This window comes from Bacidia gigantensis (assembly GCF_019456465.1).
Source record: "Bacidia gigantensis strain McMullin 20006 chromosome Unknown contig_231, whole genome shotgun sequence".
NCBI classification, from domain to species: Eukaryota; Fungi; Ascomycota; class Lecanoromycetes; order Lecanorales; family Ramalinaceae; genus Bacidia; species Bacidia gigantensis.
The window spans coordinates 326,566-345,264 of NW_025408598.1; the positions used below are offsets into that span (position 1 = coordinate 326,566).

Consider the following 18,699-nt stretch of genomic DNA (forward strand, 5'->3'; position numbering starts at 1 on the left):
GTACAGCCACTGTGGGCGAAGAAATAACGAGGAGATCTAGAACGAAAGTGAAAAGGACTTGTTCAACTTAAGATTACTGACATGACTGGTCGAGAAATATGGTACCTTTATATTCCGGCCTCGTTCCTGACTTGACGTCAATCCAGAGGAGCAAACCAACCCACCTACCCACCTACCTCTGCTCACTCTTGCTCGACCATCCAATCTCGTAAGCTGAAGCAGAGCGTGCTCCGTTCATTGCATACCTCCAGCACTATGGGGGGGCGAAATGGGTTTCATGGCATCGCTCGTACGTCAGGGCGAATTCTGTGGAGTACGGGCACGGGACTGTAGACGTTAGGTTGTAGCACTCTGGGACAAGGTTACTGACAGCTACTTGCCCTTTTCGTACGTCTTGGAGTAGAAAAGCTTGAGCTTCCTGAGTGGAGGCTTTGTTGGGTGCTGATGCTTTCGCTGTGCGCGTATAGAAATCTGATGCAAAACGCCGCCAAGGAATAGGAAAGATGGAGCCGCTCGTGATCCCGTCCCGTCTGTACGTTTCTGGCCCCAGGGCGTGTTTTGTGTCGCCGAGAAAGTCAGTGGTTGTCCGGCCTGGGTTTGGAGATTCATAGAACGCCGGGTGACTGCGGGATGTTGTATCCCAGAATTGTCTCAGAAGCACCCAAGACTGACCTGAGACGTGACAGGATCTGCGAACTGCAAAGCGCGAACGACGGGGCATTACCTGAAGTAGTAGGTCCACATTGCACTTTTTCATGGAGAAGGAAATGACAGAGTATTGATGAGCAACGAAAAGACCAATCAGAACATTTCACATTATACAGAGTACCTATTTGCCAGCAGACAACTCGCCTCGACTGCCTGAAGAAGCCCTGTGACATTCAAAAGCAGAGAAAATAAGAACGGCTTTCACCGCCTCGTCAGAACATTCATCAAAAGTTGCCTTTCAACAAAAGCATTCATGAACAGTTTTTCCAAACGCCCCTTCCGCCCCATGCACATGACATGCCAGCCATTCGTAATGCGCTGATTTTGCTTGTCCAAGAGGAATCGCTGCGCTAGTGATTGTGTCTCATTGCTCGTATGGTTTGGCCTGAGGGTGTGCTTAGTCGATGCAGGCTCTCCCAATCATTGATATGGTCGTCCCGCCTCTCTGCTCGGGAAGGGGTTCCTTCTGGTCGACTCCGACCCTTTAGAACCCTCTTTCTGGCTGTTTTATGACGTCCTGTGCTACTCCGCGTTCACCATGCCTCATTGATGAGTGCCTTCGAAGTGGCCAAAGTGTAGGCCTTCGTTTACCGATCTAGTGGGAAAGACGGATCATCCAGTCGCACCATGACCATTAGGCTTGCCAAGACTAGACGGCTTGTACCCATGACCGAACCCATTCATGGAGTGACCACTCACTTGACTCTCGCTGCTACCTCCTCTGCGATGATATGGGCTTGCAGGATTCGAGAAGTCAAAATGCTGGGGCGGCGTGTTGTCTGACGTAGAGGGAAATGTTGGTAGATCTTGCTGTTGACCTTGCACGTGCCGGACACTCGAGTCCTTTGGCCAAGCAGAGGATTGGTAGGGATCAGTGTCTACGTGAGTGATGATAGGGGCCGCCGCCTTCGCAGATTGGGGAGTATTGTTGCTGTCTTTCGACCGAGGTGGTGGAGAGTCGGGACGTTCATGAATCGTGGGTTTGTGAGTCTGTCGGCCAATATCGCCGTAGCGCTTGAGGATCTCTTTCGTGGTAATGTCAGAACTATTGTTGAATAATGAGGAGTCATTCAGAATAGATTGCAAATCCTCTGGGACCTGCATGAAACCGTTAGACAAAATTGTTGGGATTCGTGACTTTTTACCCACCTCACACATCTGATCGTTGTATTCAAGAATGCAATTCACCGCTTCTATTGCCAAAAAACTACTATCGTCCATAGCCGCAGCTGCTGTAGGCTTTTCTTTCAGAATATTAGGTGCGATGACCGTAGCAAGATTGTGGGTGTCCATCTTGCTGCCGCTCTCTTCGTCAACTTGCGAGAACGAAGAGACCCAAACCAAAAATGCGAACAGGACTTCTAGCGTGTCCCGATGAGTCTTTGGTAGAAGACAGCATGCTAAGTGCAACACTCTACGTCGTTTATCGAGGTCATTTATTCCTATTCGGATTAGTCGTGCAAGGTGCACTCACACTGAGCAGACTTACTCTGGGAGGTGATGAACAGTCGATACAATTTGTGTGTCATCAGAGGATCGGGCAGTTCCCTCAAGAATTTCTTGAGTAAGGCGGCGACCTGGACTGGGCTCTCCCTGGACAAGTCCACGTCTGCTTTAGAATCAAGCCTCTCGGCTAGTTCTCTCAGTCCCTTAATATTTCCATTTTTACGGAAGACTCCCTCAACAGACATATCCATGCCTCTCATGGCGGAAATAGCTTCATCAATCACGTCTGGCACTCGCAAAGCACCTGGACCCACTCCAAAGGTAGACTCGACACCTTCTCTATCCACTAGAACATCCAACGGAACGCCGAAGACTCCCTTCTTCTTGCCGCCTTTAGGCTTCGCATTCCTCTCAAAGGCTTGTTGATCGCCTTTGGCAAAGGCTTTACCAAATTTGCCCCAGAACGTCGGCTTCCTCGTTTCAATAAGATTGAGAAGATCTTCAAGATTATAGTTACCTTCAAGAAGTGGCTCCATTGACAAGACTGCAACGTGCCTTACAATAAAGTACTCGAGCGCGGAGAGTTCAGAAAAGTATCTCTTGGTCCGTTGTGGTATAGAGTCGTTTCCTGGTAGGTCGAGGTTGTTTCCATCTGATACGCTTCTCTGATGAGCAGAGAGCAGTTTTGGTTGTCGTCCACTAGATATCAACGACTGGCCAGCATGCTTATAGGCGTTTGGCCGTTGCTCCTTTGCTTGCTCGGCGGCAACGATTCGTGGAATGTCGTCGAGTGTAAGCGCGTCCGCGTTGCCAAAGGTAAGATTGGAAACAGTATCGGGTTTGGGGCTCTTATCCTCCTCTATCCGCAGTCCATTGGTCTTTCCTGGACCGCCCTGACCAGAGCCACTTGCCTCGGGGCCATCCAGTATTCGTGACGTTCGCGCTGTCTTCAGGTTGGTTGATAGTTGAGTATCCATGCGCGTTGAGCGCAGTCTCTTCATTTCGCCTACTGTCTGCTCGTATGTTGATGTCCTGTCCTCCGCTGTAGCCGATGCTGTGCCGGCATATGATTTTGACCTTGACCCAGCCCGTAATAACGGGGGATTAACTTGGCCACTGTCGTTCAGTTTGTGGCCTTCATTTGAGTCGTAGGTTTGCAAGTTAGGGTCGTCTGACAGATCTGTAGTTAGTCGCATAGCTTCCAGAAGTGGAAGCCCACTCACCTGAAGTATGTGGCAAAGCACCACCCTTACGAAGTACTGACAACAAGCGGGCTAGAGCGACACGGAGCAGATAAACATATTGTTGCAGGCGTGAGATCGACTCAAAAGGAGCCACTGCGTCAGATGCTTTCCGTTTTTCTTTTTGACATCTTCGGCATACCACCACGTTTTCTCTAGTGCTCCAGAGCGCCTCGTTCATGCTATCGCCAAGAATACTCTGACAGTACTCACAAAGCAAGTGATTCTTATGCCAGCGATATTGATCCATTTTTACACACTCTTCGTCAATTGACTCCTGACATCGGTAACACAGGTCCGATTGATCTTTCGCCAACTCGACGACACCAGCTGTCATACTCAAAGATTGATCTGCGTCCTTCAGAGAATCGAGATCTTGAAGATCTTTGAGGAACTGATTGAGACCTGCAGCACTCTGCTTTTCCTTCTCCAATCTTAAGGACCCCTGGAGATCAATGCGTATCAAGAGTTTTAAGTAGTGGGCCAGGCCTGTCACAAGAGAGAGTAGCTCTTGCGTAACGCCGAGCTTTCGAACACCAGTTTCCTGGGACTTTGAGAGGAGAGTAAAGAATGCGACGATTTTCTTGCACAGTAGTTTGGCTTCCCGACCATATGAAAGCGCTGTTTGGTTAGCTAGATAACCAATGACCAACAGGAGGTATAACTTACATTTGGAGCCTTCTGACGTGACTAATTGATCCAAGCGGTCTGTTGCAGCGAATAGAATGTCGACGTGCCAAATGAATTTCTTAGCTACCATAACGCTCTCCATGTAGGCTCCGTTGCTGACATGTAAGAGCATGTCCGAGATGCATGCCGCTGAAGATTCTTCAAAGGCCGACAACACACTCCAAATTTGATAGACTTTGTGTTCCATATGTTCTTCTTCATTCTTGACCCTATCCCTTGTTTCTGCAGAAGCATTCTCATCATACTGTAACAATTCTGATTCTGGACCTTGTGCCAACCGTACATTCCAAAACTTGTGGATCATATAGCATTCAGGATGCCAATGTTGGTTCTGTCCGTTTCTATAGATCTCCACGAACTGTTTAAGAATCGCCGTCTGACATCCGTTGCACCGTTGCGCATATTGCGTAGAGTAGTGGTAATGACAATAGACTTTTCCTTCATGTTCGTAGTAGCTATCTTGAGCGCCAAATACCGTTGGGCATACCGAGCAGGTGAAATGCTCGATATGATATTTTCTGTCTAGAGCAGTGATGTATGACCCGCGCAATGCACCCCCGCACTCGTAACATAAGAGGTCCAGACGTCGGAAGTAGTCTACTTCACAAAGTGGGTATTGGCCTTCGCCGTTTTCTTCGTCAACTGGAAAGAATTTAGAAGCTACGACTTGGCCGCAATCCTTGTTGGAGAATCAGTACGACGTCTGCACATAGCTATTGAGGAAACTCACTCGACAGAGAAAGCAGTCTAAATGAAACGTGCCTCCGAGAGCCCTCACGAACTGCCCAGTCAACTGCTGGTCACACTTCTTACATATTCTTGGTCCACTACTTTTTCCACCGGTCCGTGATCTTTCTCTTGGAGGAGCGTCTGTGTTTGGAAGTCGTCCTCTACCACCACGCGGATCGTTGGTCGGAGCAAGATTGCCGTTTTGTGCAGGGTTTGCGGGTCCAGAGGCGCTGCCGTTTCGTACGGGAACATCGACGGGTCCAAAGCCGTTTCTACCGCCAGCATAGGCTGCATTGGATGGAATGTTTGGAGACTGATAATTTTGTTGTCGATAGCCTCCTTGATAACCGTAACCGCCGTCCCTAGCAGCTCGTTCTGTAGAAGTTCTGGACTCAGCGTGCGGACTGATCATGATGATGCAAGCACCCCTTCTACAGTATTATTCAAGTAGACTCGAGGCTCTTTGAGCAATCTTGTGTCCTACTCTTGTACGATTTTTATGGGTCAACAGCCGACCCAGCAGGCTTCAGGGCCTGTATCCTGTGCCCATCAAATTGTGAGGGAATGTGCCCCAGTCTGCCACCCGAGTGTAAGACTGTCGAATTAGTTTCCTCTATGAGATCTTCGTCAGTGAAACGCCGTCCGTTGTGCGCATGGATGATTGTAACCGCGAGGTATGGCTCGGTCGCGGCGCCAGTGTCACGTACGCCAAATGGGTTCGTCGGACAGTTGAGTGATTCCAAGGAGCGACTGAGGACGGTAGTGATGAGAAACGGGTGTATGGGATCTGCTCCTGCGCGCGCAGCTCTTGACCTCTAGCAATCTCCACCAAAGGCCCCAAGCTAGTCTGTTGATTGTCTGGTCGATGGTGACGAGCAATGAGAGCGCAAAGCCGTGTAGATGATTATGCGAAAGCCAGATGGGCCGACAGAGGTGGTGTACAGAGGTTTTGGACGAGTTTGAAGGCTCGAAATATTTCACGAGATCAATGATGTTTCCATGATCTCCCTAGCTTGAAATTAGCCTATGAATAGTGGGGAGCCGCCCCCTATTAGGACTATAAAGGTCATAATCTTCTGGTTTCAGTCTCCGGCTGCCGCCAACTGATGAAAGGCCAAAAGATATCTAGAGATGCTATGAGGGTCTCGATATACTTGATTTTGAAGTATTCATCGCATTACGCGTTCGTTCCTCCACCTGTCCTGTGGTTGTACATTGTCAGATATCTGTCGCCAGCTGCGGGTAGGGCTGAGGGCATTGCTCCAGCTTTCCAGGCTCCACCAACCGTATTCTGCCTCTCAATGTGATGACTTCCGTACCATGGTTATTCGCTTTACCCTATTGCAGCAGCTTATTACCGTGCTAAACCAAGATTGGAAGAAGAGCCATTGCTGGGAAGATTCTCAGAAGTCCTCGCCCGACAAAGATCTGTTACGAAACGATATCAGACCTGGGTCCCACAGCCTTCTCTGCAAGTCGTGAGGCTCTAAAGTATTCTAAAGTGCACTGCCACTCTGCCTCGTCTGTGACTCATGAAGAACCTTTGCTCGTGATACTTCCAGCTCAACCCTTCTACGAATCCTTTGACGTCTGGGCCAACCGTCTCGAGATCCTTCACCGCTGCTTATCAACGGCCAGATGGCTGACCACAGCATTTTTCGCATTTCTAAAGTGAGTTCAACATCACTGGCATCTAGATGAGCGGTATCCTGAAGGTGAAAGGAACTGCACGACATCCAGAAGAACACAGATTTATGTACGCTTGGCTTGCCCTGTGGGAGCTCTTTTGCTGCACTAAATCTAACAATTCTCCAGCAATCACGGCAACGTGTCGGGACAGCGACATACGGAATGTCAGGGCCCTTATAATAGGTCCTCCAGATACACCATATGAATTTGGCTTTTTTGAGGTCCGCACAAAGCACAGCTTTTCAATTCCGTAGCGGCTAATCTTCAGAACTTTAGTTCAGTATCAAATTCCCACAAGGTTCGTTGGTGTCCATGTTTGCGACTTGGGAAGCCCTTCCGACTTGCAATAGAATATCCCGGAAAGTCGCCATCTGTGCTAGCAAGAACGACCAACGGCGGCAGATGTCGCTTCAATCCCAATATCTATGCAGGTGGCAAGGTTTGCTTGTAGGTAGGCGCCGAAAAATGTGATATCCATGGGCTAACTGACGCAGATCGATCTTGGGGTATGCTACAAGACAAGATTGAATGTTCCGCTAACAAACACCCGTACAGGACGTGGCGAGGCGAACGTGGCGAGGAGTGGTCATCTGCCCAAGGTCTCGAATCAATTCTGATATCAATCCAAAGCCTAATGTCTCCCAATCCTTTTGAGAATGAGCCGGGCTTTGAAAATGCGAATAGCAAAGATGACAAAAAGAACCAAGCCCACTACGTAGCAAAGGTAACAAGCTTCTTGCAAATAAAGTGAACCTATCTGAAACAATTCAGATCAGACACGAAACCATCCGAATTGCGATCATCCAGCGATTAGAAGACTATCTAGGTATTCATTCTGATGGAACAGTCGACGACTTTCCCGTCTTAGAAGAGAATGTGATTCGTACGGAGTATGATGTAGAGCCAGCGGCTCCGCCATATGAGCCATTCAACGACTTGTGCAAGCGAAGGTTCCTGTGGTATTACGATACATACATGGCCACTATTGCAGAGGGGCAAAAGTCAATCAAACCCGACCAAGATTTTGTGCAAATGCCTTTCGAAGGAGGTGGCAACACTATGGGTGGAAAATTCTATTACCCAGAGCTGAAGCGACGCATGGAGCTAATTCAAGCCGTCCTGACTCGCGAGGTCGAGTATTGGGCACGGGAAGGTGCCTTGGAAGTTCGCAAAGACACATCAGTAGCTTCGATGATGGGGCGACAGTTTCACCAGATCAAGGAATCCTACAAAAAGAACGACGTAGTTACGCTTGACATGGAGCTTATTGACCAAAACCCGTTCATGTGGCGCCTCATCTTCTTTGGACGGCCTATGACGAATCTTGAAGGCGGTATGTTCAAAATCAAGATTGCCTTTAGCAAACGCTTTCCAGATGAGCTTCCACGAGTGATCTTTGAGACCAAAATCTACCATCATCGTGTTACCAAAGATGGGATTCTTTGCTACATTCCAAAGCGCCAAGATGATGTCAAAAGCCACATTGATGCGGTTGTTGAAGCCATTGAGGATGCAGATACACCTTATGATCCACGAACACTTGTGCACCCTGAAGCATCAAAGCTTTATTGGGGCTCCGCCGACGAAAAGAAGCTTTACAATCGACAACTACGGCGATCCGTACAGCGAAGCATGGAGTAAGAATTGCAGACATCATGCGCTTGCAATGCTAACGCATGACTCTAGGGAGTGATGCGATCTGCTACACAGTGTGTTTTGTCAGGTGACAGGAAAGGCCTCACAGTTAGAGAGAGCCACAGGCTAGTTCGATGCCTTACAGCCGTATGCAGTGTATAACCTCAATGCGGCACGAGTCTTAAAAGGGACGCTGGGTCGAATGGAGGTGGATATTGTTAAGCAGCATGCCTGCCATGCTCTTTTTGAACAAGAACATACTACTTTCGCACATCATGCATGAATATGAGAAGGCTCGAAGAGGCATGTACTGATGCTGTGGTAATACCAGATTAGATGGGAATCACGAGAAATGGAAGCAGTGCTTGAAGTATATATTAATTATTCTTACGAAGGTCTAATGAGCGTATCACAACTCTTCATTTTGGCTTATCGGCATGCATAAATTGCAGTCTCTTTTGGGCGGAAGCTAGCCTCCATTGGTTCTCGTAACATCTCGCATAATCTCCAAGCATGCTGTCAGGCAAGTGGAGTAACAGGTGACGGAAACCTCTGAGGGTGATCAGGCCGACCCCTCATCCACTGCGTAGGGCAGCCCTTCTCAATGCCTTTATATGAGTTGGACTCATCAAGACACACGCCTTACAGGCGAGTTTGACGAGGGGCCGCTTGCGGGGGCTGATAAGATTGGGCCAAATTGGCGTGATTGACTGAAAGTCTTGGCTGTGATCTGGCGACAAATTCTGACTGCCGGATGTACCCTTGCGCACCTGAGACCCCTTACCAGACACGACTGGCCACTCCCCCAACTACCTCGTCCTCGAGTCATATATCACCATCCTAATACTCGCTGTGGCGATGCAACTTGGTTAATGTCGCCCTGAGGTACAAGGAGCGCTCTTGCCCATTCGAAACATTCCACTGCCCTACGTCTCCTCCATCCGCTTTGTCTATCTTTAGCCTCGAGCGAATCAACGCAAAAATATTGATGCCGCAGTCCGCACACCTTCAGCAAAGAAAAGAAGTAAGAACCTCACGTGAATCACTGTGGCGTCCCCGGCTTCTGTCCAGACAACCGCTGGGGGGCAACGTCGGCGGCGGACATCGTCTGTCGCGGCAAAGAACTCCCCATCCTCGTTGCAGCTGTCTGGATCAAATACCTCAAACGATCGGATAGGCTCCAGCTCTTCTACGGGCGGCTACGGCCAGTCCCTACCGCCCATTCCTGGGACTCCTTATAACGAGATGTCTTTATCACGATCGCCATCGCCAAGACGTGGAGGTGGTTGGTCAAGTCCGGGCCTGGCTAGCCCACACGAAAGCGGGAAATCAAGTCCACGAAAAGCATATGGAGACCTGAATGGCTCTGCCGGGACTAGTATCACATGGGAGTCTGCGAAAGCTCGAAGTGAAGAAGTGAAAGGCTATCCGTCCTTCTCCACTCAAAATCAAGGATTCTTCTCGAGACACGCAAGAAAGATATCAACCAGCCTACCGACTTTTAGCATGGGTAAAAGAGACTTTTCCGACAGAGAGAAACTTGGAAGAGGGAGATGGCCCCCTCAAAATGGCGGTCGTATCATGCGCTTCCTTACTACGTTGGGGCGAATGGCGTGGCGGCTGCGGCTACGACTGGGAATTGTAATTTGCTTTATATTATCAATCGTGTTGTTTTATGTAACGCGTATGTTGCAACCTCTTTTCAGACTGAGCCTGTGACTGACATCTGCTATCCTAGCCTTACACAGAGTTTATCGAAGAACATCCTGGCTAGGGGGGCAGTAAATATGTAATCATACTTGCCGCGAATCAGGGTGGTGGAGTCATGGAATGGAAGGGGCCAAGAGAGTGGGCCATTGAAAGAGACAGCGTCAAGAACAAGAAGAAGTATGCAAAGCGGTGGGGTTACGAGCTCGAGATAGTCGATATGAGCACCAAGAAGCGCTATGCCCACGAATGGCGAGAGAGTTGGGAGAAGGTAGATACGATCAGGAATTGCATGAGGAAATACCCAAAAGCTGAATGGTAAGAGAGCAGCCTCAGATTCTGCATCATGCGGCTAATTAATTTTAGGTTCTGGTGGATGGACCTGAATACCTTCATAATGGAGCCGTCATATACCCTACAGAAGCATGTTTTCAATGACTTGGTAGGTAATACCTACCGCGACATCAACGCCTACAATCCACTTAATATTACACACCCGATGAAAGAAATATACCTTGATCATGTGGCTAAGTCACCAACTGGCAACGGCTTAGCCAGCTCCATAGATCTTATCGTGCCACAAGATTGTGGAGGCTTTAATCTCGGATCGTTCATGATACATCGATCTGTCTGGACCGATCGTTTGCTGGATATTTGGTGGGATCCTGTTGGCTATGAGCAAAGACACATGGAGTGGGAGCATAAAGAGCAAGACTCTCTGGAGCATCTCTACACCAATCAACCTTGGATCAGAACCCACACTGCCTTCATACCTCAACGAAAGATCAACAGCTTCCCCATGGGCGCCTGCAGTGACAACGGCATGGACGACAGGATACACTACTCTGAGACGGAGCGAGACTTCGTCGTCAACATGGCAGGATGTGAATGGGGCAGGGACTGTTGGGGCGAGATGTACAATTTCCGAGAACTGAGCAACAGGCTGAACCGCTCTCGGTGGGAGAGGTTCAAAGACTCAATATCTAACAGATTTAGGGACTTCAAGGAGAAGCACAAGAAGCCTGAGGACGATGATGACGACGATCAGTAAGCGTTGGTGTATGCCCGTGCGGCACAGGCATAATTGTGTGAATCGAAGAGGAGGCCTCACCCTAGCTCAGCATTACAAAGAATTCTATGTATTAGCTGGATGGGAGGGGTCTCGGTGGACCTGCCTTTTCCGACTTCGATATGGCACAGACTTTACGCCATCAAAATCAAAAGACATATTACGATATCATTGCATTGGATACCTTCGAGCTTGAGAGACATTCTTTGTATCATAGAACTTGTAGATCTGGGATCGGCGTGCAGGCTGCGATAACTTCTCTTCTGAATGACGGCCGCGAAGGCAGGAAAGTGTGAACGATTGCGGTAGCTCAGACATCCTATATACCAACAATTCGAGACATCATTAGCTTCTAGCACGTTGTGATCGCGTGGCAGCTCAATCCTTCATTATTCCTTCAAGATGCAACTATCAAGCCAAAAATAGCCTTGGCGCCAGGAAAGCCCACTAGCGCTCCTTTGCGAGTATGGATTTGATTGGTCTCCAATGCAACTCAACCTCATCTCTCTACCGCCCACCATCCAGTACACGATATCTGACAGGATTCTCCCTATGGGCGTCTAAGTATCCTATGGGTATTGTTGCAAGGTTTGCGGGCCACGCAGGCCGCAAATAGTATCGGAGTTGTATACCCTATTTCGCCATCACCCAATGATGATGGCGGCGTGGTTGTCATGGACCATGCGGGCTATAAACCATAGGCCATCGTACAGGAAGCTCTGTGGAGCTTCTAGATCGTCCCGGAACTCTTTTCAATGGCCTTTCTAATTTTGCTGTAGAGGTTTCGAGTTGCTTTCTTCAGAATATCGAATGTTTCAAGCAGTACCCTGATTTTGACCCCAATCTTTTTCCTTTTGATCTGAAGATGTCTGCTATTGACGACACATTTGCCACCTGACCGCCAACATGCCGCCTGCAAATTGATACTATTGACAGTAACTAGCAGAGACACCAAGACTGCTAATGAGACTGACAAGTGAGCGCGGTTCACATTCACTCAAGACCATGCCTGACAAGTGAGATCTTCTTTGTCGCCCATCCTAGTGGTGAGTCACCCATGAGCTATCTGGCAAATCCTAGTCGAAGATCCGAATGAGTATAACTGCAGCATCACTGACTTCAATAGAAGCGATCCAGCCTTCTTTTACTATGGCAACCGGGCCGAAACCTCACAATGCCACTCCCCAAAGGCTCCAACTGAAACCTCCGCAGATTCCTCGGATGCCATTCGGCTCGCCCATGGGTGAGGAGATCCTGTCACCAACGTCAGACCCATCACATACTCCGCCACAAACACAGAAAGAGGCACTACAACCTTCAAGATTACGGAACCTCGACAAACCAATCGACCTAGCAGGCAAGAGCAATCACGCCCAGAGACGGTTTTCGCAGCCAAAGAAAAGAAATAATGAGGGGAAAGTAATTGGCAATGACGTGTCAAGCAAGGCAAAAAGGACAGGCTTGAATGTGATCACCGACTTCTCGAAAGGCGTTGAGGCCGTCACGAATCTCTCAAAACCGCAGACACACACTCAAAAATCCGCGAATAGACCTCGTGCAGAGATGGGGAAATCGCAAGGAGAGCTGAATTCATCCCCACGGCATCAACGCTCTGGAAAGAACCTCAAAGGTTCGGTTTCGAAAAGCAGATTGGATGACCTCAAGCGGTCGTCGACGAAATCTTCAAATCTTTCTCCTTCGGATAGAGCCGTGGTGATTGGCTTATCGATCTCGCCGAAAGAAAGCCCAGAGAAGGAGAACAATCTGGGCTCTGATCTACATGCGCAAGAAAAACGGCAATCTCACACACCGTCAATCATCGTAACCCCTGCTAAAGACGTCCCTCCATGGTCTCCTCCCGATCGGACTCAAGCTTCGCCTCCTAGTCGAACAGCCGCTTCGAGTGTCTATTCGCAAATGCCAGCGCCTGGCAGCAAACGGTTCGCTGGATCTAAAGTCCCTCCTGTGCCCCCATTATCGTTGCGAGCTGGCTCAAAGGGTGAGAATAAGCACGAGCAGAAGGTGGATCGAGAAAAGATTACCTCAAATTGCACAATCTTCGACGAGGAGTCTAGCCCGGATGCGACGGCAGGATTTAGGCCAGGCTCTCGAGACTCACAACAGCACATGCTCGCTAAAACAGACTCCGCAGACACCTTAGCAAATAAACGTCAATCTCAGGGCTGGTGGAACATCATAAAGTCACCATTCTTTCCTAAGTCGCCAATGAGCCTCAAATTTCGTTCCAGCCCTCAGGTTGAGGACGCACCTCCAATTCCGACACCGACAAGGAAATCTCCACCAAGACATAGTCAGAAAGCTGAGATTGTGGACGACAGCCCTGGTCGAAATCGAAAGTCCCAAGTTGCCGTTAGCGCGCATACAAGCTGGACTGACTCAAGCGTGGACATGGAGGCAGAAAGAGGCCGAATGAGCTTTGGTGCGCCAATAAACAGCGGAGTTGAAGATTTGAAGACAACTTCTAAACAAAACAAGCCTGAATCTTACGTGGCGCAAAGTCCGTTCCAAGGACTAGGAGCGTCATCTGAGTATTTCGAAGCTTGCTTATATGACATGCACAGCACTACCCCGTATTTCGAATGTCAGAACCATCGCTGTTGGCCTTCTACTTTAGGCATTGGTGGTTATGTACCAAGAGGTGTCGATGGGCCTCAAGCGCCGCCAATTGCAAGAGGCATGGCAATAGATCCTGCCGCATCACAAGGTCCAGGAGAGGCCAAACATGAGCTGACAAAAGGGGACAAATCAAAAGAAGAATCACCAATTCCCTCTGCTTTGCCAGTACCTACCAATCGCTTCTCGGCTTCTTTTCGCGAAGCTACAGATCCTAAGGCCAAGGCCAAAGCTAGGCCCGAGAGCGAGACCACGATGATTGAGGATCTGGATGCTACCCCAGATGTTCAGGAGGCTAGGGCTGCTCCAGTAGTGAAAGCCCCCGAGCCTGTGCGCGCTGTCAACCCGCCTCCAAGGAAGGAATCGCTTTCTCAAGAGCCTTCATCGATTCATGAGTCCCCTTACTTCAACAAACCTGCCCCAACGCCAAAAGCCTTGCCGACACCTCCACCAAGACTACCCGCGAAAGACACTACACCTGAGAACAAACGCGATTTTGAGCACGAGACACCCTCGCGCAAATTCATCTCTGGTCTACCTCCCAATCCTAGGCACAAGACATACGAAGAACCCTTCTCCCCTACGCCACCTACACCTACTCCTCAAGGCCATGACGAGACACCCCACAGAGGTATTGCTATGACTGAAGTGTCTAAATTGCACTCTTCGAGAGAAACAAGCCCGTCAGGCGCCCCTCAGAGCTTCCACGTAACCAACCACTACTATCCGGGTTATAGTAAGCGTGGCTCTCGTTTGACCACGACTGCAGACCTTTGGCCACCACCGCGGCCAGCTCGTCCTCTGAGGGAAGATGAGCCAGCCGATTATCTTTGGCAGACCAAGGAGAAACGTGACCAACCGCCAAAAGAACCAATGAAAACCAAAATAGTAACACGTCTGAAAAGGCTGCTTCAGGGAAAGCAAACACCAGCCCGACGACGAAGCCAAATGAAACATGAGAAGAAAAGAAAGCGGCTGTTGATCATCGTTACTCTTGCACTTATCTTGCTCATCATCCTCATCTTGGTTTTAGCAATGACCTTGACACACAGAGGGGACAGAACGCCTATTGAGTCCCAGTGGCTCAACATCACTGGCTATCCACCCGTACCAACTGGTTTCTCTACTGTAGCCCAGCCGGATCCAGCTCATGAGGAGTCAGGATGTGTACAGCCAACCACTATGTGGAGTTGTGCATTGCCAAAGGAGGATCAACAGGCTATTCAGCCGAATGCTCCTAACCAGCCAAACTTCAGAATCGAAATCAGGTTTCAGAACGGCACGAACGCAACGACCGGGAACGCGTCTAGGTTAAGTACGAGGGCTCATACGGCCACTAATGCAGTTTCTGCCAGTAATATGATCCGTACGAAGCTACTTAGCATACGTGATACACTTAACAGCGGTCTCAGCTCACCATCTCCCTCACCTCCCAATCAAGAAGACGAATCATTCCTCGGCGACACGACCGACAAAGTTGAAGCGCCCTTCGACGGTGAATTCACGCCCTTCTACATGACCTTTCACCCTGCCACAACCCTACCGTCTCGCCTCGTAAGACGTGACGACTCCTCCGACCAATCAAGCTCAAATTCAAGCAACCAATTTCCCGATCTCTCGACCTCAATTCCTGATGCATACACAAATCCAGACGGCACGGCGTCTCCCGCTTCAATGTACCCCTACCCATCTTCCCAGCCCCTCCGTCTCTTCGACCGCGGTCGCCCTTCCGAGCACTACGGCTTCTACACATACTTCGACCGCTCCATCTTCCTAAAATCTACCGCACCTCTGAACGCCTCTACAATCACAGGCAACACTGAGCCGACAGATCCCGACGACGGGGATGGCGGATCTGAGGAAAGAAGTGCCAGCGTCCGCTGCACTTGGGCACAGACGCGCTTTCTCGTACAGATATGGACTAATAAGGGGAGTCCTGCTCCCTTGCTCCAGGGCAATAGCACGTCCCCTTCTCACCCAGACAATCACAGTGGGAACAATGTCACACACTTGAGAAACGGTACCGATGTCTCCTCAGCAAATGACTTTGCTCGCCCGGGCTCCTTTCCCTATCCCATCTCTATAACATTGGATCGGCATGGTGGTGATATCGGCAAGAAAATGATATACTGCTATGGACTAGATAATGATGCAAAACCCATTCCGGATTCCAAAAGGATACAGCTTGAAGATCGTGCATTTGGCGGGAAATTGGAGAATCCGGCACTAGGACCTTTTGGGGATGTGAAGGTCTCTACCAAGGATGGGGGCCCCGGAGGCATTGATGGGGGAAGTGGAGGATGCGGTTGTACATGGCAGAATTGGAAATGAACACCATTGAGTGAGGCGAGACGGGGGCATTTTGATTTTAGCGACATATATACAACTTGCGCATACCCCTTTTGCTTGCATAAGATCATTCAGCATATGTAATAACGACCAATGAAATAGACATTCTCTCAAACCCACTTCCACATTCTCACCCTCTACCCTACCCACCTGTCATCTTCTCCTCCGCCAAACCCTCCGCTTTCATCCAACTCACAACACGACAAAAAGCCTCCAACCACTCAAACTCCTCATCCGGCCACCCCTCCACCTCCTTCATCTCCCTCTCTTCTCCACCCCCAGCCCTCCCTACCCCACCCAGATAAAACCTCAAATTCCTCCCATCGAATTTCCCACTATACCTCTCATCATTCATCAGATGCTTATACGGCGGCGCCACAAACACCGGCTCCCCTCTCTCAGCCTCCGACCCAAACGCACCCTCCGTCCACGCCGCCCCCGCAATCCTATCCAACCTCCGCCCCCCCGCACTCTTCGGCGTATACCCCCTGCCCCGCACATCCACCGGCCTCTCCACCGTATAATCCTGCAACATGATACCCTTCAGTGGTTCTGGGATCCACGCTACCATGTCTTCCATCTCTCGCTGCAACTGCTTTTTGGAATCGATCTCGGACATGAGGTCGCGGATGCCAGATTCGAGGATGGAGGGGGCGAGGTGCGTGGATGGTGGGAGAAAGCGTTTTTGGTAGTCCTGCGCGGAGAGGAGGAGGGTGGAGAGGGGAGGTATGCAGGTGAGGAAGAGGTATTGGAGGTGTTTGCGGAGGCGGTGGGGGAGCGTTGGGGGCGAGAGGGCTGGTTTAGTGAGGAGGGATTGGAGGAGGGGGAGGGTATGGGGGAGGGGAAGGCGGTGAAGGCGGGTTTGGGGTTGGGGGACGATGGTTCTGGCTCGTGAGTAGATTTGATGATTGGATTTGTGGCTTGCATGTTCGTTGATTCAGGGAAACCCTGGTTTTCTGGACTTGACCAGGGGGTGTTCTTCGTTCGTGGGAGTTTGCAAAATCCGTGTTCATCTGGCGCAGTGTAGATGTAATCGAGACTTGCGAGGACGGTCCTGATATCCGATAGTATATTTGCAGGATACACGAATGGCCTGGTCCGTTCATCTTGCGCCTCCGAAGACAGGGAAATGGATTCTTGCTTGGTCTGAGTTGTTGACAGGTGTTTTGGGATAGTCTTGCCGTCTGGTCGTAGAACAGGTGGTCTCGTTTGCGAGGCACTAGTACCAGCTTCTTTTGCTAGATTTGGGGGAGGAAATCGTTCGATTGTGTTGACGAAGACGCGAAGAAATGAATCGAGCGGCAGAATTGGAAGAAATTCGTGCCGGAAAAGGTAACAACCACGGCATGGAGGATCGAAGAGGTTCTTTTTGATGTCATTCTGAATCTGTGCCTGTCGGCTTCGAAGGTTGTTGACGATGTGTCTAGTGTTCAGGCGGGCATCGAATGTAGGGTCTGAAGCCTGTTTGAGAAGACTGGGATGTTCCTCAATGAGCTGTCAGAGTCTCTTGTCAGCGTGAGCTCTAAGGGAAGTTTCCAAGATTTGAAAATGATTAGGGATTCGGGGCACCTCTCTTTCCAATGCAACTCGTCAGTGTTAACGCATTTAATTGCGTTCATGAAAGCTCGCGACAGAGTGGACATTATATAAAGGAAAGATACGCGGAACTTCACTCCAAATCTTACTTTATGCAAAGCAAGATTGAAGATATTCACTTATGCTCTACAGCAGTTCTTGCGCCTTGAATACACACTTACATTTGCCAGTCGATCAATACGAACTACACGTCCTTGGGCAAGAAATTGATATTGGACCTTAGCGTTAGTCCAGCAAGTTCGTAACTTCTCGAGAATTTCCCGATCACCATGCCATCCGGGTTGAAACAAAGAATATAGAAGCTCTGAGGGCCATAGTTTTCTGTCAAGTTTGCCAAGTGACTTCAGCATGATATAGATCTGACGGGAAAGCCAAGCATGCGTTCGTTGCCTTGTAAGATCGACATTTTCGTTGTCCACAAGATTTGAAACGTTCAAGCTCAATGATAGAGGAGAATCCTTTGGATTGGGCCGTCTATAAGGGTCAGATATATCCACCGCTTGTTCAAGGACGGTCAGGCTCCACTCACCTCCCGAAGAATTTGCATAGCTCATAGTACAGCTTGTAGGCTTCAATCATTCGGTAAGTATGAAACCTATCTGTAAAAAGACTATGGCGATGAGATATCTCAAAGAGACACTGATTGTACGTATGGCCCTCGCCTTGATTCTTCCTGGATTCTCAGCTGAATACGTCAACGCTTGTCAATCAATATTTACCTGAAGACTAAGCGACATTTGCAAGATCCTGTAGAGTGGCACATCCAAAAGAATGGTGTGCGCAACCTCAGCAGGAAGTGATATCAACGCTCGAGCTGCCACACTTATTGATCTTGGCTGGTCGACAGCATCAAAAGAGGTGACGGTTGCGAGGTGAGGCTGCCACATTTTGCCCGTTGGGTTCAATTTGTGTTTACTGAGAATGGCCATGATTTCCAGTTCCGATGCCACTTTGAGGCATAGAAAGAGGCGCAAGGATCAAAGTCATTGCAGGGGGGTTCTACGGGCCAAAACGTGACAATTGAACTTCAAGTCAACACAAACCATGAGTCATATCAATAGTGACTCAGCTGAACAGGCATACAGTACTATATTGTCCGGTTCAAAATTTCTCGTTGATTGCAAGGAGATGTTTGTGATTGCGACGTCAGCTGCAAGAGTATTGGACGTTGGAGGTTCAGGAAGGGAAATCTGCGGCTGAGTACAA

General features: G+C 49.4%; 4 protein-coding genes across 4 annotated transcripts; 3 read left to right on the plus strand and 1 right to left on the minus strand.

The window, feature by feature from the left end:
• Positions 1-1,320: 1,320 nt before the first annotated feature.
• Positions 1,321-5,108, minus strand: KY384_004097 (uncharacterized protein; the record flags this gene model as incomplete). Its single annotated transcript, XM_044812603.1, has 6 exons — positions 1,321-2,150; positions 2,198-3,325; positions 3,378-4,016; positions 4,065-4,416; positions 4,467-4,607; positions 4,899-5,108. 6 exons carry the CDS (start codon positions 5,106-5,108, stop codon positions 1,321-1,323), a joined length of 3,300 nt encoding a protein of 1,099 aa, XP_044670023.1.
• Positions 5,109-6,928: 1,820 nt separating this feature from the next.
• Positions 6,929-8,144, plus strand: KY384_004098 (uncharacterized protein; the record flags this gene model as incomplete). The annotated part of the gene is made up of 4 exons (XM_044812604.1): positions 6,929-6,942; positions 6,998-7,009; positions 7,059-7,227; positions 7,275-8,144. The coding sequence occupies 4 exons, from the start codon at positions 6,929-6,931 to the stop codon at positions 8,142-8,144; spliced, it is 1,065 nt and encodes a 354-aa protein (XP_044670024.1).
• Positions 8,145-9,963: 1,819 nt separating this feature from the next.
• On the plus strand, positions 9,964-10,896 carry KY384_004099 (uncharacterized protein; the record flags this gene model as incomplete). Its single annotated transcript, XM_044812605.1, has 2 exons — positions 9,964-10,116; positions 10,249-10,896. 2 exons carry the CDS (start codon positions 9,964-9,966, stop codon positions 10,894-10,896), a joined length of 801 nt encoding a protein of 266 aa, XP_044670025.1.
• Positions 10,897-12,153: 1,257 nt separating this feature from the next.
• Positions 12,154-15,879, plus strand: KY384_004100 (uncharacterized protein; the record flags this gene model as incomplete). The annotated part of the gene is made up of 1 exon (XM_044812606.1): positions 12,154-15,879. One exon carries the CDS (start codon positions 12,154-12,156, stop codon positions 15,877-15,879), a length of 3,726 nt encoding a protein of 1,241 aa, XP_044670026.1.
• Positions 15,880-18,699: the final 2,820 nt, after the last annotated feature.